The sequence below is a fragment of the Sorghum bicolor genome, chromosome 3 (genome assembly GCF_000003195.3).
Source record: "Sorghum bicolor cultivar BTx623 chromosome 3, Sorghum_bicolor_NCBIv3, whole genome shotgun sequence".
Taxonomy (NCBI): domain Eukaryota; kingdom Viridiplantae; phylum Streptophyta; class Magnoliopsida; order Poales; family Poaceae; genus Sorghum; species Sorghum bicolor.
This window is the reverse complement of record NC_012872.2, coordinates 15,748,351-15,774,131: the sequence shown is the minus strand read 5'-3', so window position 1 is coordinate 15,774,131 and position 25,781 is coordinate 15,748,351. Positions and strand designations below refer to the sequence as shown.

The 25,781-nt window shown below is 43.8% G+C and overlaps 3 protein-coding genes across 6 annotated transcripts; 1 reads left to right on the top strand and 2 right to left on the bottom strand.

The window, feature by feature from the left end:
• On the top strand, window positions 246-3,942 carry LOC8060358 (UDP-glucuronic acid decarboxylase 2). The gene is made up of 6 exons (XM_002457713.2): window positions 246-929; window positions 1,707-1,854; window positions 2,510-2,589; window positions 2,686-2,769; window positions 2,863-2,937; window positions 3,321-3,942. The coding sequence occupies exons 1-6, from the start codon at window positions 345-347 to the stop codon at window positions 3,636-3,638; spliced, it is 1,290 nt and encodes a 429-aa protein (XP_002457758.1). The 5' UTR covers window positions 246-344; the 3' UTR covers window positions 3,639-3,942.
• LOC8079634 (caffeoylshikimate esterase) lies at window positions 3,959-9,316 on the bottom strand. Its single transcript, XM_002455503.2, has 8 exons — window positions 9,110-9,316; window positions 8,792-8,885; window positions 8,533-8,565; window positions 5,413-5,559; window positions 5,160-5,290; window positions 4,907-5,047; window positions 4,682-4,780; window positions 3,959-4,568 (listed from the first exon to the last, which is right to left on the bottom strand). The coding sequence occupies exons 1-8, from the start codon at window positions 9,128-9,130 to the stop codon at window positions 4,188-4,190; spliced, it is 1,047 nt and encodes a 348-aa protein (XP_002455548.1). The 5' UTR covers window positions 9,131-9,316; the 3' UTR covers window positions 3,959-4,187.
• LOC110433897 (protein DETOXIFICATION 45, chloroplastic-like) lies at window positions 10,885-17,988 on the bottom strand. Of its 4 annotated transcripts, XR_002451321.1 has the most exons (15): window positions 17,676-17,986; window positions 17,088-17,442; window positions 16,807-16,925; window positions 15,979-16,122; window positions 15,735-15,856; window positions 15,390-15,525; window positions 14,098-14,194; window positions 13,892-13,992; window positions 12,836-12,999; window positions 12,590-12,661; window positions 12,378-12,494; window positions 12,211-12,306; window positions 12,011-12,132; window positions 11,264-11,428; window positions 10,885-11,130 (listed from the first exon to the last, which is right to left on the bottom strand). XR_002451321.1 is itself a non-coding variant. In XM_021456930.1 (14 exons), exons 2-14 carry the CDS (start codon window positions 17,378-17,380, stop codon window positions 11,380-11,382), a joined length of 1,629 nt encoding a protein of 542 aa, XP_021312605.1. In that variant the 5' UTR covers window positions 17,381-17,442; window positions 17,676-17,988; the 3' UTR covers window positions 10,885-11,379. The 4 variants fall into 4 exon arrangements, 3 of the variants coding, with proteins under 3 accessions (XP_021312605.1, XP_021312606.1, XP_021312604.1); XM_021456930.1 differs by having other exon boundaries at window positions 10,885-11,428; window positions 16,807-16,922; window positions 17,676-17,988; XM_021456931.1 differs by having other exon boundaries at window positions 10,885-11,428; window positions 16,807-16,937; window positions 17,676-17,985.

The following is a 25,781-nucleotide window of genomic DNA, read 5'->3' as shown; positions in this document are numbered from 1 at the left end:
CATGTTTGGACGTTTTGGTTAGTTGAAATCCAACTTCAGTTTCTTTGGCAACTCTGTTTCGTTGCAGGTGAGGTCGTGACTCGTGAAGGTGAAGCGGAAAGCCGGTGGACGTTGACGACTCACGAGGTGGCTTGCGGCACCGGCAAACCCACCGGGTGTACCGTCCATCACCGATCCGACGTCTCATATCATTTTCAACGAACAGGTCGTTCGCCTCTCGCATCGCACACGATATAAGCCATTTTTCTTCACTGCTGATGCCGAGTGCCGACTCCTCCATACTACTACTTCACGATCTGGTCCAAAGCCCCAACTGAAATTTACATCCAGGCCCTTCGCCGGAGATGGCGTCGGAGCTGACGTACCGTGGCGGCAGCGCGGCGCCAGGCTCCGCCTCCAACGGCGGAGAGTACTCCCCGAAGCCCTCCAAGCCGCTCTCCTGGCTCTCCCGCGCCGCGCGCTACGCCGCCGCCGAGCACCGCCCGGTCTTCGCCCTCGCCGGCATGCTCTTCGCTGCCGCCCTCTTCACTTTCTCCTCCCCCTCCACCTCGTCGCCGTCCGAGCCCGCCGCGTCGGTCGGATTCAACCACCTTGCCGTCACCGGGCACCCGTCCTTCCGCGAGTCCGTCGGCGGCAAGGTGCCCCTGGGGCTGCGTCGGCGGGCGCTGCGGGTGCTCGTGACGGGCGGCGCTGGGTTCGTGGGGAGCCACCTGGTGGACCGGCTGGTGGAGCGCGGCGACAGCGTGATCGTGGTGGACAACTTCTTCACGGGGCGCAAGGGCAACGTGGCGCACCATCTCCAGAACCCCAGGTTCGAGGTGATCCGCCACGACGTCGTCGAGCCCATACTGCTCGAGGTCGACCAGATCTACCACCTTGCCTGCCCAGCCAGCCCCGTGCACTACAAGTACAACCCCATCAAGACCATCATATCCTCACTCAGTTGCTTCATCTGAATCTGAATGCTAATCCAAATTTACTTTCGTTTTATTGTTATTATTTTAATGATGATTGATGGTTGTGACTCAATTCTTGCTAAGTTGTTTTGTTGTACCCTTTGTTTATGGTTTAATTTTGTTTGTTCCTGATGTTATATGGGTTTGATTATTTTTTGAAGGTAAAGATACATTTTAGAATGAGGGTTGGTCAAAGTAGACTATTTGAACGAATTTCATATGTTGTTTCGTAGGAAATGTGTGGTTCGTAGTTTTTTTATATGGTTTTCATACTTGAAGTCAGTCTCTCCTTCCTGCATACAAAATTATATGGTTGGATTGCTCTGAAGAAAGGTTCTTGGATCTGGTGATCTTGGATTGGGTTGCCTGCTAATTCTAGTTTTAATGAACATGATTGCTTCATGTTTTCCTAACTTGTAATAGGAGTAAAGGTCAAAGATGCAAGCAGACTTCGGACTAGTTGAGCTGTTGAAAAGTTTGGATTGTAGCTGCAAAAATTATAGGTCCAGGCCACGGCCTTTCTTCATAATAAATGTTGTGTATCTATCACTTCACTGTCATATGTCTTTCTTTTTTCCAACTACTAGTGCTAGTGTGCTTGGCAGCTTGGGGGAGGTGAAGCCTAAGTGCCTAGCTACCAAACTAGATCCTCAGATAGTCAGAACGTCCAATAAGAAAGCTGTTTGACTTGTTAGTGCTTGCTCTGTCTTTTTGAAATGTTATTGTGAACTTTAACTTTTGAGATGGCACAAGACGAATGTTGTTGGGACACTGAACATGCTTGGGTTGGCCAAGAGGATTGGGGCAAGGTTCCTACTTACAAGCACCAGTGAAGTCTATGGTGATCCCCTCCAGCACCCTCAGGTGGAAACTTATTGGGGCAATGTCAACCCTATAGGTACTCCTCTTCATGATATTATTTTTTTTGCAAATTCTGTATTGCAACAGTTCCATCAAACAAATCGATTGAGTCGATCATAGGAGATTAGTGGAAAGTACAGGGATATCCTCATTGCTGGCTTTAATTCTGGTCACCCGATTATCAACACAGTATTTGTGTTTCTTTTCTTTGGAACACGATATTTAAACGTGCCATTATTAGATGGCACTATTATTTGCTCATTGGTTGTGATGCTACTGCTCCTATGAACTGTTGGGCAAAGAGATGTTTGGCTGGAATTAGAAATGCTGGGAATTGTTGATTGTGGATTTGTAATTTGGTTGACGTACATGCTTTGGATCTTTCCTGGACACTTTTGGTTGGTAGAATTAGTTCCAAGCAGGACAGCCACTATGTGGATCCCTCCCTAATAAAGGAAGAATAGGATAAAACCACACTAGGTCCGCTTAGTTTAACCAAACTAGTGCAACCAATGAGCATGAGAGAGGAATCAAGAAGCTGATAAGAACCAAGAAAATAGTTGATCTTGACAGGAACATATGATCATATCATATCCTAATGGGAGCCTTTTTCGTATTTTGTAACATACTGTTTTATTTCATGTACTCAAAGCATTTTTGTATTAATGAAAATACTTCTGTTATAATGATAGGTGTCAGGAGCTGCTATGATGAGGGCAAGCGTACAGCTGAAACATTAACCATGGACTACCATCGTGGTGCCAACCTTGAGGTTTTTGTGCCATCCAAATGTCTGATATCAATAGCATTCAGATTAACTTTTGTGGCTGTAGTACAATTATGTTAGATTGTTTCCTTTTTTACTTAGGTAAGGATTGCCCGGATCTTCAACACATATGGTCCTCGCATGTGCATTGATGACGGTCGTGTTGTCAGTAATTTTGTTGCTCAGGTAGCCACCAGTTGACAGCCTCCTCTTTGAACACTTTAATGCATATGCACTTATTTTGGTAATAAGATGCTCATTATGAATTATATTTTTCAGGCGCTGAGGAAGGAGCCTTTGACAGTTTATGGCGATGGCAAACAGACTAGGAGCTTTCAATACGTATCAGATTTGGTGGGTTCCTCAATCACTCTTAAAGGGGCATTTGAACAAACCTGCCAATACCAAATGCCCTGACATATCAATTTGCATCATATGAGTGCTTAATCCTATTTGCATAGTATCTTAGGCATATCTACACACTTGACATCTCAAACATGTTGATAAATACCAGCATCCTTGAAAACATCCATATGCTACATATATCCCATGCTTTATTGCTCATCAGAGATCGGAGTGCATATTTATAATCTACCAAAGATCCTTTTGTCAGTCATTTCTTGCTAAGACATCCGGTTATTCAGAAATCATGCTTGGTGATGAGTATCAGTCATTTGTTCTACTATCCAATTTTGTTGATTCTATAGGTATCTAAACTGGCGTCACATTTTCCGCAGGTGGAAGGGCTGATGAAGCTCATGGAAGGGGATCACATTGGACCATTCAACCTCGGTAATCCTGGAGAATTCACCATGCTGGAGCTGGCTAAGGTGGTTCAGGACACCATCGACCCAGAGGCGCGCATCGAGTTCCGTCCAAACACTGCAGACGATCCACACAAGCGCAAGCCTGACATCAGCCGCGCAAAAGAGCTCCTTGGCTGGGAGCCCAAGGTTCCCCTTCGTGAGGGTCTTCCTCGCATGGTCACTGACTTCCGCAAACGTATCTTCGGGGACCAAGGAGAATCCACTGAGGCAGCTGGTGGCCTTTCTTAGTCCTCAACTTGTTGGAAGTGACACGTTTGTTCAGTTTGTATGATCACTTGATACAAAAGCGGGCGGGAGCATAAGATCTGGACAGTTTTGGTGGTATGCTCTTTGGTTGCTCTATACGACACGGACAAAAAGGTCATGGTTGCATACGTAGTTCTTATAATAGGAATATATAAATGTTTGTTACCAAGTACGAAAATATCTTGCACTGCTGTACTGCTGTTCTTTCCTAATTTGGATGTAATGCTATAGTATGTAACAACGTACTTTTTCTAATGTATTGTTAACAGATTGTCTGGAAAGCTAATGACATCTCAAGGTCATAGCGCTATAAGCTTACATATATTTGAACATGAGTTTCCATCTGCGAACGGAACAAAAGATTGAGCAAATGTTCACCACAATGGAGGGAAGGGAATGATTGGTCATACATAACTTTGTCGAGCATAAGACCAAGTATATCACAAATTTGCACATCATCACTTCCTTATTTGCCATTGTTGAAGCAGGCGCCCATCTGATCCTGGGTCCATTACAGTAATTCTTCTGTATTCACATTTCTGCATGGTGATGCGTCCGGCCGGCAAGCCCGCAGAGGAGGCCCGGACGCCGCCGCCGAGGACGCCCTTGTGTCTGCGCTTTGCCGTCGACGGCGTCGTCACCATGGATGAACTTGGCCGGCGCTGGCACCAGCTTCCTGAAGCGGTCCTCCATGGTCCAGCTCCGGCAGCGCTGGTTGAGCCAGGAGACGATGTCGGAGAAGACGGCCTCCACGTTCTCGTCGGTCTCCCCAGCGGTGAGGCCGTGCCACATCCCCGGGTAGAGCTTGATGGTCTTGTCGGCGCTCGCCGCGCGCTCGTACAGGGCGCGGCTCACCTCCGGGTCCGTCACCGTGTCGGCCTCGCCGTGCAGGACGAAGAACGGCAGCTTCACCTGTTCAAAAACATTCAGAAAAAAGTTCAGAACCAGAGTTGAGCTGCTGACTGTGACTGACAGACAGGTTTTACCGTCGAATGCAACATTGAGACTGGTAAGCCTGGTGGTACCTGTGACAAGCTGTCTTCTATGTACATGCTGGTCCTGAGCATCTCTAGCGCAGTCTTGAGCCGCGGTTTGTCCTGGTAAATCAGCTTATTTCTCCTGATCTGCTTGGCATGGCAGGAGCATCATAAGAGCGTTTCTTTCAGTCAGACAATACCATTTTTTTTGTTTTTGTTTTTGTAAAAAAAAGAAGCAAGGCAGTCCCCGCATGCAGTCGTCGATGGACTGACCTTTTCACGCTTGACGGGGTCCTTGAAGGCGGCGTCGATGACGTCCTGCTTGGTGGGCACGATCTTCCACTTTGGGATCACGTCCTCCACCTGCGTCAGGAGCGTGATCACCACAGGGTGTGGCTTCACCTTCTCTGATATCTGAAAAACAAGAGTTTTTCAGTTCAGGCGGCAAAGCACAAGCATGCAAACTCATCATGCAGTGCAGACGAACCAGAAGAGATTGAGACGAGGATCTGACTGACTGACCGACCTTGCACATCGGCGCGACGAGCACGGCGCCGTCCCAGAAGGCGGGGTCCTTCCTGTGCAGCAGCAGCGCCACCGCGCCGCCCATGGACTCGCCGTACAGGAACCGGCTCTTGCCCCGGTACTCCTCAAGCTCTGAACGCACCAACAGGTTCAGGGATTTCAGAAAGTGAATCTGATGCAGGAAACACAGGAATGGCAGATGCAGCTTCGCAGGGCCTAGCTCTAGCTCTAGCTCACGGCTGATGATCACCCACCGCAGATGGACTTGAAGAAATGGCTGCAGTCGTCGACGAGGCGGCGGAAGCTGCGGATGTAGCAGCGGGCGCCCATGGACTTGCCGTGGCCCTCGTAGTCCATCCCGAACACGCCGTACCCGGCCGCCGCCAGCCGCATGCCGCATTCTGCAATCAACGACGACGGATTCGTATTATTATTATTGAGAAAGAGTAAGATCGGTGGATACACTTTATTACGCAGGGTAATTTGTATAAACTATATCTATAATGATATAAACCGTTTAGTTCGCATAGACATTTTTTTCAGGTTAATTTGTACAGAACATTTCGAATCATCCCAGAAAATTGCAATGCCAAGGGGAGTTCTAAGCCTCGAAAACAAACATCCAAAAAATATAGCAACAATAGGGAAGAAGGCGGAGGCGGCCTAATTCTTGACAACGCCTTCAATTCCACTATAAATGAGGCCTGTGCACCCTATACGAGTACTCCACATGTGTTGTTGTGCATCCATCATCACTGCAACTGCAATGCAACCTCCACGAAGTTAAGGCTGGATCGGTGCCATCAAGCCGACCTTACCTGCTGCACGAAGCCTTGGGGCCGGTGGTGCTGGCCACCGCTCTGTACTCTTTTTTTTTTAGCAACACCGCTCTGATGAGGCCGTCATCGATCATGATGAGCTTCTAGAAGTTCTCGTTCTTCATCAAAAGTCTAAATGCCTAACCTTGGCTATATATATGTATACGATTATTAAAGACTTGTTTAGATCCGAAAAGTTTTTAGATTTTGACACTATAACATTTTTGTTTTTATTTGACAAACATTGTCCAATCATAGAGTAACTAGGCTTAAATGATTCGTCTCGCGATTTACAGGTAAACTGTACAATTAGTTTTTGTTTTCATCTATATTTAATGCTCCATGTGCCACAAAATTCGATGTGATGAGAAATCTTGAAAATTTTTTGGTTTTGATGTGAACTAAACAAGGCCTAAAACGAGAAGAACTTCGATATTACCAGGTATATGCTCGTTCTACTGAGTTCCATGTATAAGGGCACTCACAATGCAAGACTCTATCATAGAGTCCAAGACAATTAATTACACATTATTTATGGTATTTTGCTGATGTGGCAGCATATTTATTGAAGATTCGTCTCGTCAATTCCGACCAAACTGTGCAATTAGTTTTTATTTTTATCTATATTTAATATTTCATGCATGCGTCTAAAGATTTGATGTGACGGGGAATCTAAAAAAGTTTGCAAAATTTTTTGAGAACTAAACAAGGCCTAAACAAAGCCCAAGTACTGATGAGTGGTGACTAGTGAGTAGCGAGCACTGACCACCATCCACCAGTCCACGCCATACCACGGCTACTATCATAATGAAATGATCTGACTCCATCTAGCCCTCATAGCGCCTGCACAATCTGCGAACGAAGGTGATGGCAACCCGGCCGGCCCGGGCTGTGGTGGTTGGTCGGGGGCAGCTCACCCGTCCAAAGCGCCCCCTCGCTCTCGCCGGCGACGGCGGCGGCCAGATCGATCGGTGGTCGTGTTCCAACCACGGGGATCGATCAGCGAGAAAAGGAAATGGTGTTGGTTTGGTGGCTCATCAACAACAGCGTCTACTGTCGTACTAGCTAGATGGAGCTCCGGCGAGAAGCAAAGCATCGTCAGATAGATCAGTATTCAGGACGTGATATATGTATGCCAAACGAACAAGTGAGCAGCATGTTAATTACTACTTGCAGTCAGTTAATTTGCAATCCGATCGAGGTTTTTTGCGAGCCAACTGTGGATTCATTAATTAAGGAGCTTGACAAGACGAACAGCTAGGCCCGTTTTAACCTGAGAACCTACCGGAACACGATCGAGCACGTGCAACGCATTGTCTAAACATCTGTCACCCGTCTCACTGTGGATGAGAACGAATGCATGAATGGAATTATGGAAAACCTCAGAACGAAGAAGCAACAGTGGAGAGATTGCTGTGTACTTGTTTGGTTAGGCTTATTTGCCAGCTATTTAGCAGTGTTTTTCTCTCGCAGTAAATCAGCCAACGGTATTTTCTACCATGGTTTATCAGCCAAACGACGCTGATCAGCTGAGGTCTCGCAGTAAATCAGCTAACAGTATTTTTTTACCATGGCTTATCAGCCAAACGACGCTGGTCAGGCTGAGGATCGGATGAGCGGTGCAGGCAGGTGCTTTGAATGGAGACGACCTACCCGGGACGGCGTTTGAATGCGGAGGGAGATGAGGCACTAGCGAGTAGTAACTGCTCATGTCTTCCCTTTCAGGTAGCAGGGGTACTTGCACGATGTATACTCCTCGCCGTGCAGCAGGTGCAGCTCTCCGGCCAGCTTGTGGTTATCAACAGCCGTGCAGAGGCACAAGCAGCTTAACTACGCTGCTGCTTAATTTAATTTTGAGCTACGTAATTAACTAGTGCGCGCTCGCGGCGACACACGTACAGTCTGAAACTAACTAACAGAAGAGCGGCTGCTGCTTCTGTCGTCAGGTCAACTGTTGAAACCTGGCGACGACTAAGGAACACTACTACCCAACATAGCGGCAGCAAGATATGGTTTGCTAATCAAAACATGTTTAATTATATAGTAGAATTTTTGTTTACTCTGAATGCCGGGCAGCAACCAGAGGCCAAGATATATTTACCAAGGACGTTAATTACGGCTTTCATCAAAAGACAAAACAATTAGCAAGGTCGTGTTACTGCATGCACGAGCCAATGTAGTACCCACACATCTACTCATACATATATATCTACGCTCATCAATTGCCCGCAAAGGCAGAGAATTGAACAAAAGGCGAGGCATGTACGATTACTTTTATGAGAATAATACTAGCTCTAGCAGGATATGGGGATTTCTATTTCATCAATGAGGGTGGAACCGTGGGAATAAAAAAAACGGCAATATAATGCAAAGTAAGAAAAGTAACATGAACCTTTCAGAGGAAAAAACATATACTGATCTTTCTGTCAATATTTTTTCCCCAAAAAAAATTGTGAAAAGGAAACCGACACAAAGAAAGGAAGCAAAGAAAAACATATGCAACTAGCAAGCAAACGTAGATGAAGCGATGGAGTAGTGAGATGTTACGTTACGTACCTCTCATGAAGCCACTGCACTCCATGCCGTAGCCTGTGAGAGGCGATAAAAAAACACCAAACACAATGAGAATGAGCTAAGTAGTAACTGAAAGGAGCTGTATTATAGCTAGCTAGCTAGTGACGACGTACGGTTTTATCTGTATCTGTATTTTAGTGCAGAGCTAACGTAGAGGTAAACTGATGATGATGAAACGAGAAGAAAACAGCTAAGCTGATTAACGCGTGATGACGACGTAATTAATTAATTAATTAATTACCGTGGCAGAGGAAGACGAGCGCCTTGGGCGATGTGGCGACGGGCAGCCAGCCGCAGGTGAAGAGCTGCACTCCTCTCGAGTTCCGCACGTACTCCTGCTCGTCCGTCCCGTCCCATCCCATCCCATCCATGGCGTTCCGGCCGCCGCCACCAAGAACGACGACGACGAAGAAGACGAAGCGCACCAAACGGAGGGAGATCAGCAAGCAAGGCCCGGCGAAAAAAGGAGAAGAAAAGTAGTAAAAGGAAAACCAAATCAGCCAAGAACAACCAGTCGCCCGCGCCCACGGCAATGCGCGGAGCAGGCGAGTCCTCTCACCTCGTGGTATTCGACCTCCATGTCTGCTCGCTGTCTGTCGCCGTGCAGGTGCTGGTGGATGGTGGTGTGCGAGCCAACAAGAAGAACCGAGGCTCGCGTGGTGGGAGGCCAAGTCTCAGGCGCGAGACCGCGAGAGGCCTCTGATTTATTTTGTGTAATAATATATAAAAGTTGGGGGGGAGCACACAACACAGCACAGGCACGGCACGGCAAGGGCACTGCATTTTAACGGGCGCAGGACCGAGCCCCGCCCCCGGCCCCTTGTGGATTCCGACTTTTTTTTTTTTTGTTTGTTTTTGAAACTTTGTGGATTCGGACTTGGGACGCGACGCGACGCGGCTACAGCTCCGCCTCCGTCCGTCCCTGCTCCTGGGGTGGGAGACGGGGACGAGTTGGGTAGCGGACGGACCGATGGACCCTGGGCTGTTTCGATGTGCTGTCTGCTGTGTGCAAGTCATCAATTCCGACCCCAGGGCCGGCAGCCCTACCGAACCGCGGCCATTGGACATACTACATGATACACGCATCAGCACCACGTCTGCACGCCCCAAGTGTGAGGCCTTGTTTACTTCGCTCCCAAAAAAAACTAAAAAACTTTTTTGAAGATTTCCCGTTACATCGAATCTTGTGGCACATGCATGGAGCATTAAATATAGATAAAAACAAAAAACTAACTGCACAATTTGTCTGTAAATCGCGAGACGAATCTTTTAACCCTAATTACTTTATAATTGGACAATGTTTGTCAAATAAAAACAAAAGTACTACAGTGTCAAAATCCAAAAAAATTTTGGATCTAAACAAGGTCTAAGTAATTAAGGCCTTGTTGTTTAGTTCGCGAAGGAAAAAATTTCGCGACACTGTAGCACTTTTGCTTGTTTGTGGTAATTATTGTCTAACCATAGTTAATTAGGCGCAAAAGATTCGTCTCGTCAATTCCGACCAAACTGTGCAATTAGTTTTTATTTTTATCTATATTTAATATTCCATGCATGCGTCTATTGATTCGATGTGACAGAGAATCTTGAAAATTTTAGGTTTTTGGGTGGAAGTAAGGCCTTGTTTAGGCCTTATTTAGTTGGCATTTTTTTAATTTTGGGTCCTGTAGTATTTTTATTTATATTTAACAATTATTATCTAATCATGGATTAATTAGGCTTAAAAAATTCATCTTGCAAATTACAGAAAAATTACGTAATTAGTAATTTTTTTTATCTATATTTAATGCTGCCACAAAATTAGATGTGACGGAAAATTTTAAAAAATTTTTAGAACTAAACAAGACCTAAGGCCGTGTTTGAATCCCTATAGATATTAGATAATAGCTATCGGCTAATAATTATCTCTTATGTATCCAAACATACGCAACTAATAAAATAACTAATTCTTATCTGGACCTCTTAGTAGCATTTTTCGGTAGGTGTGCATCCAAACACCCTGCAGCTAATAGTTAGCTAGCTAAGAGCAAGTATTATAATACAGCCAGCTGCTGGCTGTAAGATTTCTTTACAGCCTTCTTGTAGCTCACTCATATAATGGTTAGCTCATCACTATTAATACATGGCCCACTTGTCTGTCTCACAGAATTTCTTGGTTTTTGTGCCCGAGCCGGCTGTAAGCTTACAGTCCGCTTTTACTCTCTCTCCTCTTCTCTCTCCTCCACCTCAGCATTTAGCTAGCTTACAGCCTACTATAATACTTACTCTAATATTAGTTATGAGCTATTAGCCAGCTAACTGTTAGCAAATACTAATGAATCCAAACATGGACCAGAGTATGGAACATGCATGTACCTTATCAACAAAAAAAGGTTCTAAAATAATTTTACACTGAGTACCATTCAGAGGCACCTCAATCACTGTATCTGATCAGAGTGTCCAAACTGTCCATCGTTCGTCCATCCGGGCAACAAAATCAAGAATTATGGAACGGCGCAAACACGTCAGTATCAAACACCTTGAGTTACATGCGTCAACGCTATACACGACCCTTTTATCTTTTCATCTAGAGAAGCTACACAGCTGCTAGCAGAAAAAAAGAGTTAGCAAAAGGTCGTGCCAATGGTTCACTAAGCCATGCCATCTAGCAGACTGATTTTATTCTCTCGACAAGAATTGCAATCAAGTCAGATTTTCTTCTGAGCCAGAGGAGTACCGAGGTAACAGCTTCACTGAGTCCATGACACTTGGATAATATTTGCAGTGATGTAAATCCCCAGCAATAAGTTAACAACTCCAAACTGCACAGGCTGATAATTGATAAACCTCAGCTTATGGCTCCTCATGCAAAAATGACCAAGGCCCAGATTTCCATAGCAACCTGAGGTTTTTTTTTCCCAGTGAGTTCACTAATTAATATCAGAGCATGCATTGCATCAACTAAAAAAGCATAGATGTCAGGGTGTTTATTTAGCAAGCAACTCCAAAAATGCGCCTTTTTACCAGCCAAGGCGTCATGCTCATGAAATGAAGATATGCTGCCAGGTGCCAGTTGATACACAGCACATGGCATAAATTTCACCTATCTAGCTGAAGCTAAGAAAAGTGTCACAAACAGTGAGGATCTCTGAAAGATCACAGATGTAATCTGTTCCTGATGATCATTAAACATGTTGCACAAATGAAGTCATGATGACAAGTGGACAATCTAACCAGGATGAGCAACAGTAATAGTCTTCAACATCTATTATTGTCAATTTTACTGCTAAGCCACATCAACCTTATGAAATTCGTTAAACCCAGCACACATGCAAAAAAGGAGAGATTGTTAACATGCCTATGATTACAGAACATCATAATATGATTTTTTATTATAAAATATATTAATAGAATAGAAAAAAGTAAATTGCAGGATCATAAATGCATTGTGCGAGGCACAAGGTAGAATAATAAACATAATAACCTCAGAATGCCTGCAGCCATACGCAACCCCATGAGTGTAGTCAAACCAGCCCAAACTCCAGCCAGGCCAAATATAGACGGAGCCCATAACAGGACGAGTGAAGATGTAACACCAACCGCAATCTATAGAAAGGAAACTCAAGGAAAGAATAAACAATTGAAAAACAAAGGATACAAAAAAGCTGGAACTAGTTAACATACAGTAGCTTGAGCAACATAGTCAAAATCTGATACACCATAAAGTAGACCGTCAAAGATGAAGGCCAGTGCATTAATTGGTTGACTGGCACAGACAAACTGAAACGAAATTTAACATTAGAAAAAGACATAAATGACACAGAAATTAACAGTAATGTTGGAGGATTTACCAATGCACAAGATTTGACAACCATTAGGACCTCTGGGTCACTGGTAAATAGTCTAGCTATATTGCCAAATGAGGCATACAATCCAATGGCCAAAGCTAATCCACTAAATACTCCTATCTGGAAGAGAGAGAAACATACAAAAAAAATAGTGAAAACGTGCATCCATATGCATAAATTAAACTTTAAATAAAAAGATGTGAAATACATTTCACCTGCAACGCAAACATTGTTATCTTTTGAACCCTTTTGTAGTCCAATATTGCATAAGAGCTTGCTATCAGCGCCTAAAAGAGGAAGGAAAGTTAGTTGGACTATAACAACTGATAGATCATGATCAGATCATCGAGATAGATCAATCTCAATTCTAGAAGTTTGCAGGCTCTGTATATAGTATAGTTGACCGGCAGAGTTTAGGGGAACCAATTTTAACGGTGACTTCTAGAACCGAACATACATACCTGGGCAGACACAGCTAAAGAATCTGCAAGCAAAGATACCGCAAGCCATACTTGCAAACAAATCTGATGAGCGGCCATTGCTGTTGGGCCTTGCCGAGCAGCCATTGATGTACCAATGGTCATAGTTAACAGAATTGAAAGAGTTCTTCCCAACAGCATGCCACCTACAAATCAAAGGATACATAGATGATGAAAGTAAAGATGCTAAAACAATGAGGAGAACAGGAATAAAATAGGAAAACAGAGCATGAGTGTATTAGTGACCAGAAGGTTAACATGAGATCTCAAAGGGCTGTATGCTGTAGGCATGGATTTTAACAACTTACTTTTTTTCCCTCTAAAACGCGCAAGAGAGCTGTGCATCATTATATTAAGAAGAAAAGAGGAGCTAAGGAGACTCATACAAGCCCATTAGGGCAAGGTCCAAAAAATAAGAGAAAAACTGCCAGAAACAAAAAAACCTCGACCAGCGACCTAACAACAAAATCATGATCAAATGCTTCTAAGGCCTTTTGCACCCCCATACACAATAGATTAGCCTCATGATTTTCACCACTTACGGCAAACTTTATGGTGTTTGCAAATACTGGTTCTCTTTTTCCTAATTGCATTAATCAGATCCAAACATATTCCTCCTAAAAACAGATAGCTAATTTAAAATGACACAATGCCCATATGTTAGCTAATTGATTCACTGATGGTGAAGATATACAAGTAGCTAGAGCATGAGGACTTATAAAGGACAATGTGGTCTTTAGCTAGAACCCTAGAATATAATAAACATTCAGTGCCCTTTCTCTGCTTTTCAGAGTTGAGTTGGACCAAATTAAATGCATCATACTGACAGAAATGGAATTATCAATGGGTCAAACTTCTAAATGAACCAAAATAGCTCAAAGCTCCAAGCAAAACAACTCTGACAAACCAGACAATAAGTATATGAAAGATGCTACGAAAGCCGGTAAAGACGCATTAGGAAGAAGTTTCATATAGAATGCACCACAAATCCACAACTGAATAAAATTAACTAGTGGACTGGCTGCATCAGACATTCACCAGATTTTAGATATCCACCAAACTCTAACTGATCTATTCCCGGAGGAAGCAAAACAGCTTTTTTACTTAGAGACCGAAGAAGAAGAACTGTAATAATGTACCTGCATCATGAATGGAAACGTTGTTAGACAAACTCGAATTATAACTAGCAAAAGTTCTCAGTGATCCAAATTTATGACTGCATAGTACCACTGATAGGAACTTACTGGGACACAACTGTAGAAATTGCAGCACCAGTTATGCCAAGCTGAAAGCCATATATAAGTAGAGGAAGAAGGGCTACAGCGGAAAGATTGCCCAAACCTATAGGGTATGAAAACGATACACGAATCATGAAGTGGAAGAATACAAGGATTTGGCACCAGACAATATGGAAGAATAAAGTTCAAATAAATCTTTGCAAATAAACAGCATCCTCATTTAAATCATAAAAAGAATAACATGATTTAGTATTTACAATACTGAGAATGGAACATTATAAGAAATTCTTTATTTTTTCCGAACAACGCAAGATATCTGCATGACATTCCATTATAAGGGAAAAAAGGTACAAACTATATGCAGAAATGGGAGAGGCTAAAGGAAGCCCCTCCCAACTCACTGACACACAGGATGACAGGAGACTACAGAAAGATGTCCCAAGCTAAGGGACACAAACACGACCACAACCAGCCCACCTGCAACCACCCTAAAGGGTCAGGGGCAGGGCCTAGTGACCTAAAGAAGAGCTCATGGAAGGCCGAGGCACCAGCCAATCCACAGGCTGCTTTCATTAGCCACTGTGAGAAGGAGAGTCTGAATGTTTGGTCCAGCACCTTCAAAGACAATGGCATTCCTATGTTTCCATATCTCCCAGACAACAAGAATGATTAGAGAGTTAAGGGCCTGCGCATCTCCTTAGGGAGACCTCTAATAGCACTGCCCCACCACTGGGAGAATCATAAGATATTCCAGAGCACAATAGACAGAACTACTCAGAATATCAGGTAAGATGGTAAAACAAAAAGTCAACCAAAACCAGTAACTTGGCTACATGTCAACATGCTGTTACTTGCATCAAAGCGTACTTCGCAGTGCTCGTGTAGTCATGTGCCAAAATGCCAATATAAAAATGCGAAAATTGCAAAAGCCACTCCACAGCAATTTGGTTTTGAGAAGAACCCCCCACCCCCCACAGGCATTTTGTTGCGAAGGCCCACCACCCTTACCCGGATCCAATGTAATGCAAAAAACCACCCCACCACACATGTGTTGAGCTGATTCCGCCTGTTTTTGTCAACATGGAGCCAGCACAGGTCAAGGTAGCTGAGTCAACCATGAGTGGAATATTGGGGTGGTTTTTGCAATGGGGCCAAGTGCAGGGGTGAACTTTCGCAACAACACCTTTTGGGGAGATCTCAAAATCAGAGTGACATATGAGGTAGCTTTTAGCAATTTTCCCATAGAAAAAAGGGAAAAGGTGATGCAATTGCAATATATAGTATTTCTTGGTAGTTACCTATATAAAACACCGGAGTCTTTGTATCCTTGAATCCCCGAAAGATACCTTGGACTGCCAACATAAGCACATTTGCAGGTGCTCCGAGAGCTCTCAATGAAAGAAAAAGTTTTGCAGGTCTATGCATTGGAGAGACCTGTATAAATACTAATATGAGATATCTAGCTATGCAAGTCTGCAACACGTGCAAAATTACTTATTTTTGTATTCAGTTAAAGGGTCGTTGCCAATAATGTAGTAGAAATTACTTTTAAAAAAAATAATGTAGTAGAAAAAGCAATATAAAATGTTATTCCCTATAACACAAAGTGAAAACATGAAAATAAGATCATAATTTAAACATACAGGTGACACGCCCATTAGTTTAAGAAATAATCCTGATCCTAGGAACAATGCTAATGCTTCCATTATACCAATTCCAGCAGCTAAGATCAGGGCAGATGATACAGATGTCAGCTCCAATTTGCCTGCAATGATATCGGAAATTCGGAAGTCAGATACAAACCCTGAATTATAAAGCAAGCACATAACAGATACATAACTATATGTGAGGTAAAAGAACATGGCATTAATCTAACAATTCAGCTACCTGAACTAGGATGCTTAGTAGCACTCCTAGAAATATCCTCTGCCACAAATGAGGTTGCAATGCTCAACAGTGGAATGTTGAAGATCTTTGACACAATATTAAAAATTGATATACCAATACCAGCCGATGCCAATTCCAATGCACCTTTCAGAAAATATGAAAAAGGTGAGAAAGAAAAGAGGTAACTGATGCTTTCATGCAGTAAGTAAAGAGTACAAAACATTTTTCCAGTAGGACAGGCAAGTGGGTATTCCTTAACATGCCTAGGTTCTGCATGCCAGTTTATAGAATGCACGATCTTCTAGAGAATAAGGACAGGCTCCTGTGCATTTCCACATGATAATGTGATGTGCATCTGTAACTGCCACACTAGGGCCAGAAATCTGTTGTTACAAGTGAGCAGTTATCATGCAGGAGATCTATAGCAGCATTCTAGTGATGAGTTCATGCATTAATATGCCCACTCCATAAAAAATAAAATACATAGTAAGAGGCATTAAATGGATTAATATACAGCACAATTGTGACATTCCAGTAGTCTTCTTGATAAAGAAGGAAACAGCAATGTTCTTTGAGTTAAGTCATGCTGTAGTGTAGCTAATGTTGCAGTCACAGTAAGTTTCTACCAGATTTTTTTTTAGAAATAATGCCACTGAGTTGGGTGTCACTAACAAATTATCTTACATAAGGTATAAAATCTATTTCCAATGAAACAAAAGTACTGAGAATCAAGTAAATTGGATGGCTTATGGCAATAAACTTAAGCAATGAACTTACAATCTGGCAGACTTTGAAAAGAAGCAAGATATAGCAGTAAAAAGGTGATACCTAATCTACCAATGTATGCAGTCTCCATAAGTTGCGCCATTGGATCAATAGCTTGACCCAAAACTGCTGGTAGAGCTAGAAGAATTAGCTCACTTCTGACACCCACAGAATTCAGGCTGCTGTTTATTCATCTGAGCGTTAGAAAAGGCACACTATATCATTCGAAATGTAAGACACTGAGATACAGAGCAACAAAGCTGTAGCCTACCAGTCTAAAGAACAAGGTACATGTTGAAACCAAAGCGACTATTATAGAGTTATAGTGGAATATACAGTCTTACATGACAGCGTCCTTTACAGTCGTAAAAGAGATCTTGTTGCCTGTTTCAAGGCATTGATCGCCATCATCAGGTGTGTATCCTGGTACTGACTGGCCACTGGCAACAGTGGTGATTCGCCGCCTTGTAGAAGACCACCCCCGCAGAAGGAGCAAGTTTGCATTGTTGTTTGTTGATTGCGCGGCGGTGATTCTGCTGTTGGCCTTGTTACATATGCAAGAACAAGCAAGCCTAGTGGGTGGACAAACCGCACCATGCCGAGAGACAAGTGGACTGTGGTGGTGCAGGTGCAGCATTGTTTTTGCCTTAGATGTCTGGACTGGACGAGGCGCTTAGACAATGTTGCTCAATCTTGTATCTGCAATGTGGAGGAGAGAGCACAGCCGAGTGAATGAATCAATAAATAAACTGCTGGCATAGCTGATTGAATTTTCAGAAATTTTGTGGCAAAAAACGAAGTTTTTAGTTGGCATAGTAGCTATAGTTGGCACAGACCTGCAGCTGGGTCAGATCCGAATACAAATAGCTTGCATTAGGGTATGGAGTGCACGTTTTCGCGCAGCTGGAAGGGAAGGGGAGGGAGGAGCGGACCTGGTGGATGCTCGTCACCGTCGAAGGGGCCAACGAAGCCCTGGCGGCGCCGCTCGCCCAATCGTCGCTTGGTCTCTTCTCTTCCACCCTCTCTGCTGCTTCCTGATCACGCTCAAGCCCTAGGTACTTGAATCCATTTATCCCATCCCATTTGATTTGATGCTTCGTTTCAGAGGACGGGGGAGAGTAAGCAGAGAGAGAGAGACAGCGAACGGGGGAATCAGAAAAGTTAGTGGATAAGGTCAGGGCAACAATGGGGGAAGTTTGGAGCCCTTGCCATTGCCAGCCGCTCGCCTCGCCTCGCCTCACCAGGCAAAGCCAGCCATTTGGTAGTCGCTCGCCTCGCCCGTTTGCCCAGTCGAGCCAAATCGGCTCTCCTGCGTGGGCAAAGGTTCGGTCGCCCACTCACGCGCTTGCGTCGTCAGCCGAGCCGTCGCCGAATCGGTGCCAGTACTTGCTCCGTTGCTCGTGCCAGCCGCCGTTTCGCCTAGTGCCACCTATTTTTCATTCAGTTTTCTGATTTTTTTTTCAGATCAAAAGTATGCTTCATAGGGCTAGAGCGAGCTACGATGTACTTTCACAACTTTAACTAAGTTCATAAAAAATACGTGCAACATTTATATCTTTATCTAAATGAATTTATTATAAAAATATATTCAACTATCTATCTAATGATACTAGTTATGTATTATAAATATTAATATTTTTATATATAATTAGTCAAAGTAAAAAAAAATGTCTTCTCATAACACGAAAATAATTTCTATTCTGGGACACTTTTTCAATAGTATTTTTTTTAAAAAAAAGAATATCTTGTAGTAAGGAAGTTGGGATTTTATTTAAATACTCCTCCATTTATTATTTTTACATGGTATATTAGCTTTGTTTTAAACTAAACATTATTATCTCTAACCATTTGTTCAAAAAAATCCTTGTAGTTTCATAATAGATAAATCATATACTACGAAAGATTTTTCATGGTGAATCTAAAAAGATAAATCTTAAGTCATGAACCTATGTAAAGTTTTTGAAATCAATGTTCAAAGACACGTGTTTGAATTAGGACAAAGTTGATACAATAGGTAAAAAAAACAAAGGGAGTACTTCCTTCATTCTAAGTTATGGATTTATAAATCAGTTTGTTTCCTTCTAAATACATAGTTTTTATTATACATCTAGAAATAATATATGTCTAAAAAATAAAAAGAACTTATAATTTAAAACAGAGTGAGTGCCTCTTTTACAATTCAAGTTTTTTGATATAAAGTTTCTGAGCTATTCGGGGTTGAGGGAACAGTAAACTTGTAATTTTTTCCAAACAAAAAGGAGGAGGCGGAGGCACCATGCATCATATGCAGGCTTTTTTTCTCATTTCCTAATGCAATTTTTAAGAGTTTTAATTTTATTAAATAACACGTCACATAAGCTAAATAGATAACATTATAAAAGATTTATATAAAAAAATAAGTTCATCTAAATAAAAGCCTACTATGCTGCTTGCCTATATATTGACATAATAGTTTCATCTTGATTTGGAAACAAAATTTAACTGCATTGTGGCCGGTTTGTTCCACAACATTGTAGGAGGGATCAGGGTGCCTCGATTTGTGTGATGGATGAAGAGTGGAGAGTTAAATTGCATCATCGAAAACAAATTATGGGCTCTACTTATTTTCGTAAGGTTAACCTAAACGTGCTAGAAATAAGTGTAGCTAGGAATAATCTGGTGCTCTGCTTACCCCAAAAAAGAGTTGTACACCCTATAACTATGTTGGAGAATAGAGTTGATGACATTCCTCGGGTTTCTGAACTAGAGAATAATATCCTTATTGCTGAGTTTTTCAAAACATAGGTAAATGAGGTTATTTTCAGCATGGAACACAATAAGGCTCCAAGCCTAGATGGTTTTCGTGCTAAATTTTTTAAGTTTTGTGGCAAGTCATAAAAGCTAATTTGATGGCTATGTTTTATGACTTTCACAAAGGTGATCTCTCTCTCTCTCTTTTCTTTTAATTTGGAATTATAACATTGTTACCAAAATGTCAAGAGGCAATCAAGATTCAGCAATTTAGACCAATTTGCTTACTAAATGTGAGCTTCAAAAGTAGCAACAAATAGAGTAAATAGGTTGTTTCATAAGGTAATACAACCATCCTAGACAACTTTTCTTCCAGGGTGCTACATTTTAGAAGGTGTGACCATATTACACAAAACATTCATGAACTGCATAGAAAGAGACTTAATGGCGTAATTTTTAAAGTGGACTGTGAGAAGGCATATGATAAAGTCAAATGGTCATTCCTTCAACAAACACTAATAAGATTGAAAGGATTCTCACTTTTGTGGTGTCAATGGGTCCAACAATTTGTTTTGGGGGCAATGTTTGCAGTGAAAGTGAACAATGAAATGGGACATTACTTCCAGACCAAAAAAGGTCTTTGTCAGGGGGACCCCCTTTCACCTATTGTTTTTAATCTAGTTGTTGATATGTTTGCTATATTCATAACTAGAGCAAAAGAGGATGGTCAAATTCAAGGCTTGATCCCACATTTGCTAGATGGAGGCCTCTCGATTTGCAATATGTTGATGACACTTTACTATTCATGGAGCGTGACTTGGAGCAAGCAAAGAATATGAAAATCATTTTATGCGCTTTTGAGCAACTATTAGGTTTAAAAATAACTTTCACAAGAGTGAATTATTTTGCTATGGGGAGGCAAAAGGATCATAAACAATATTCACAAATCTTTGGGGTGTGAAATTGGTATCTTCCCTTATTGATACTTGGGCATTCCAATGAATCACAAAAAACTCAATTATAAAGATTGGAAGGTAGTTGAAGACCGTTTCTAGAAAAAATTGAGTAGCTAGAAAGGAAAGCTTTTGTCCTATGGTAGATGACTAGTCTTAATAATTAGCTCAGTTCTAAGTAGCCTTGCTATGTTTATGATGTCTTTCTTTGAAGTACCAAAAGGCATTCTTAAGAAACTACACTTCTATAGATCTTCCTTCTTTTGGCAAGGCGATTGCTATAAGAAAAAAAATATAGGTTGACAAAATGGGAAATTCATTGTTTGCCAGAGGATCAAGGTGGCCTAGGAATCTTAAATCTTGAAACCCATAATGTTTGCTTACTTAGTATGGCTATGTAAGTTAACTAATGAAGATGGGGTTTGGCAAGAGCTTATTAGGAAGAAGTACCTGAAAAATAAAACCATTAGTGAAGTTAAGTGGAAACCAGGAGATTTCTATTTTTTTGTTAAGTCTTATGAAGGTCAAAGATTGCTTCCTCAAATCTATCTACGTTTAAACTTCATACACTACTACTACACAAATGATTTTGCAAGACGGTGCCCAAACATTAACTGAGGTGGTCACAAAATCCAACCACCTTCAAAAATATCGGACGATTGACGGAGGCGATCATTTTAATTTACGGAGGCAGTCACAATTGCCTCCCTTTTAAAATTGATTTATGGAGGCGGTCAAAAAAATAACCGCCTTCAAAAATCAATTTATAGAGGCGGTCGCCTTAAGACAACCGCCTCCATAAATTGTCTATTTTTGGAGGCGGTCGTCTTCAGACAAACGCCTCCATAAATTGATTTCTGGAGGTGGGCAGATATAAAGCCCGCCCCTATTAATATAGTCGAGGCCCAGTGCGCAGCCCATTTCCTCTCTATCTGGCCTATATATATATATACATAGTCGTTCTCTGCCAAGTCTAGACTCACTCAACCGCCTCTCCTCACCTCCCACTCCTCCTAGCGAACGACTCCATCTTCTCCCTCTTCCAGGTTACTCCCTGCATGAGGGAAAGGACTACGGCTCCCACCAACTCCTCTCTCTCTAGGCGTCGGCTCCGTCTCCTCCCTCTCCATATCCTCCAGGCGCCGACTCTATCTCTCTCTTTGCCTCTCTGTCTCCTCTCTCTCTCCTCTGTTCGCAGGAGGGGATTCGCATCGGGGCGCCACACGGTGGCGGGCCGCGCACCCCTAGCCAGCGGCGCCGTGTATGGTGGGGGAGCAGAGGGATGGAGGCAGAGGAGGCCCAGCGGTGGCGGCGAGGAGGCTAGGAGGCTGAGCTCGACCAGATCTAGGCGAGGGTTGGTCGAATCCATGTCGAGGTCGGACTACTACACCTCCCTCTGTACCATGGCAGCACAAGGAGGAGGTATGCCCTTCTTTCTCTCCTCGTCACAGATCTATAACGGCCCGCCTCCACGAGGCTGGGCCCACTTACATCTGGCAACTTTTCTAGGATATAGTCAGTCTCCACAAACCAACACTAGTCTTTTCTGCACAATTTGTCCTCACTCGTGCGCATCTGGGAAGTAATTCCCGGTCGGTCACCCATCTCTAAAATTCTCCAGGCCAAGCACGTTTAACTTTAGAGTTCTTTAGAGATGGGCTTCCGGAAAAGAAGTTTCAACTTGTTGGTATGAGTCTCCTATTAATCCTATTAAGCCCTGGACCGGGTGTTACATCCTCACCCCCTTAAGAGATCGACGTCCTCATCGATCAACCCCAAGCCAGGAACGTCCCCTCTTGGCCACGTTCGTGCATCCAGTGCCAGCGCATGTGCCATGTTGTGTGATCACTCTGGGTCCACACCAGCCATGCACACCATGTCTGCGTAACTGCGACACACGCGTTCGTGAAACCGCGAGAGTCGAATCTGATACCATTCTGTAACGTCCCGCCTCCATGAGGCCGGGCCCCCTTACATCTGGCAGCTTTTCTAGGATATAGTCGGTCTCCACAACTTTAGAGTTCTTTAGAGATGGGCTTCTGAAAAAGAAGTTGCAACTTGTTGGTATAAGTCTCCTATTAATCCTATTAAGTCCTGGGCTGGGTGTTACAAGATCCATCCCTCACCCTCCCTCTCTCACACATTTAGTGGAGGGCGTGGCATGGCGTCGATGGATCCAGCGAGCAGGAGCCTCTAGCGATGGATCTAGCAGCATTGCATCGATGGGGCTTCAATCTGTGGTTGCTGGCGGTGGATCCGACAACGCAACGGCTTGGTGTAGATCGACAGCACGGTGGCGTGCTGCGGCTAGAAGCGGCCCAGATCTAGGCCTAGACCCGGTTTCTAGCCGGGTCTGGGCTTTTATTTGTTTTTCTATTTTCATTAATAGAGGCAGACAGCTTAACCTGCTCGCCTTTGTTAATCGTTTTACCGAGGCGGGCAGGACAACCGCCTCCATTAAGTCAACCGTGACCTATGGTTGGAAGCGGTTGCAATGTCCGCCTCCATTAAGCCAAATGCCTGTCTCCAATAAGTTTTGTGTACTAGTGATAATGGTACACAGATGAGGTTCTGGGAGGATAGATGGTTTAGAAACTCCACTCTCAAAGAACATACCCATCTCTATACAACATATGTAGAAAGAAACACATTTTAGTAGCTAGTGTTTTTTCAGTTCTACACCCCTTAATATCCCTTTTAGAAGAGCATTAGTTAGAGAAAATCGACTTATGAGGATTGCATTCGTGCAATTAGATGACCAATGAGATTTCACTAAGTGGAGCCTTTCAAAACTAGGATCTTTCAATGTATAGTCAATGTATAAGCATCTTGTGAACCAACTCTCCTTGCCTCTAAACAAATCAATATGGAAGTTGAAAATACCCTTTAAAATCAAGGAGTACATGATATACTAGCTTAAATTTTGAGTTACAGCGTGGTACAGTATTCTAAGTTCTAGCAGTGCTATATGAGTCTGTTTGGTTCTCTGCATAACTTCCTAGCCAGACTTTTATAATACAGGTTGGTCCTGTTTGGTTGCCTGGTCGGCCTCTTAGCTAGGCTTGCATAAGCCCAACTTGTACAGATTTCCTGGCTTGCTGGGAACGCCCGATTTGGCCGTCCCCGTGGAGCCAGGCTTGGCCCAGCCTCCCGCGCCCCTCTCGTTGGTCCGCTCACCTCGCCCGCACCAGTTCGTCTTCTATGAGCTCCCACTGGCCGACACCGACGAGCCTGCTCGTCCTCTCCAACCTACCGCCAGCGAGCCCTGCTCCTCCTCCTCCTCCTCCGCCCCACCGGCCCGCTCACCTTCCCTTCCATCTCTCTCTACCCGAACACCATCGGTGAGCTCCTCTCTTTCACCGCTGACCGCCATGAGCATGCCTCCCTCCACGTGACCTCCATAGGCCCCAAGCGAGCTCCACCGCAGCTACAGGGTGGCCTGCCTAGGCATCGGCAGGATGCCAGTGCCCGAATGGTGCTCCACCGCCGTCAAATCGTGCCTCTCCACCTCCAAATCGATCTTTCGTGCCTCCTTCACGCCGGCGGATGGATGCCAGAAGTCGCCCGTTCGACTGAGCTCCGTCCCTGGCCCTGATCCGCCCCCTCGTGCTGCAGCTGTCAACGCCGGGGACTTCTGGGATGCCGAGGACGTCGTGCTTCTGAGGACGCCATGGGACGCCGAGGACGCCGCCACCGGTTCTGGACCAGTTCGTCGTCGTCGACCCTGATGACCTGCGCGGGAAGACGCTCGCCAGGATGGGGCGCTTCGCCCCTCCCGGCCTCGACACCTTCGCAGGGATGACACGCCTCGGCCAGCTCACAGCGGCGTGGTGGCCCGTTGCCATGGTTGCTGAGGTGCTCGTCCACCATGGCCACATGTTCGACTAAAGTTCCAAAAGGGGGTAAAATTACCAGGTGAAGGAAGAGGTGAGTCTATTCAAACTAAACCAGACAACTAAACATACCAGATTCTTAGCCAAACTTAGCTAGTACAGGCAACCAAACATGTGCTACTTGCATTAGTTAAAGCAGCCAGAGCTAGTCTATCTTAGTTTGGCTAGCCAGACTTGTCTAAGAAACAAACCAAACACACCCTATATATATATATATATATATATATATATATATATATATATATATATATATATATATGTAGAGTTCTGTTTGGTATCGCACATGAATACATGATACATATGACGGGGCGAAGATAAAAGGAAACGTAACTCTTTATTATATTTATTATTTATATTATAAAACATCTTTCGTATAGTACTGTCTTAAATCAAGATGCTCCTGCATTAACGAAAGGCTATATCTAGTTTTGCAATTTATAGTCCTTTACCGAACAGAATGCTAATTTGGTGCCGCCGAGTGGACCTGCATGATGCATGCTAGCTCCGCTGGCGTTTGGCACGCCCTTTCACGGTTTCACCGCTTCATTCATTCATGCATGCATGCATGCGATCCGTGTTGGCGTTTGGCGCGTAGAACCTTTTGGACGTTAGCCACAACGACATTACACAACGACATCACGGTTTCACCGCTTCATTCATTCATGCATGCATGCTTTCGTCTATATTTAATGCTTCATGCACGTATCATAAGATTCGATGTGACGGAGAATCTTGAAAACTTTTTGCTTTTTGGGTGAAGTAAACAAGGCCCAAAGCAAACTTGGGATCGGGGTTTGAGAGATCCAAGCAAGCGCCTGACCCGTGGTAGCTTCCGCTTTTGATAATATACAAGTCAACGGATGCATGCATGGCCATTTGTGGCCAAGGTGGCTCCTCACGGAATCCAGCCCTGCCAAATAAACACAACTTGCCCGCCACGGATACGTACAGTCTCGGCTTTATTGTACTACGTACTGAGCATATAGTATCTTTTTGTGGCAGCTTTGCGACAATACGTACGCCATCGTATAATTCACGCACACGAAGCATATATCTTATCTCTCCATTCCACTTACCCTCAGCCCACCCGAACCGAACAAGCTAGCATCACAATCGCGCACAAATATTCACTTCTCTTTTCAGCCGTATTTTTTCTATCAGTTTTTCTCAAACACTAAATTAGGCAAAAGTAATTTTAGCTATGAATTTTCAGAACAACAAACAGACTCTAACTCAAGACACGTCCAGAATTCCAGATCCCAGCCGAGACGAGACGAGACGACCTAACAAACCGCGGCCGGCAATAAGGTCCTGCTGGCTTGCCATCGACAGGCACACAATGAAGTGGAAGCGTGTGCGGCACGGGCTCTCTCGGATGCTGGAGCTACTACACCTGGCATCAGGGCAAGCCAGCCTTTGAGACTAGCTTGTATGGCCATCTGGCATATATTGCCCGCCCGGC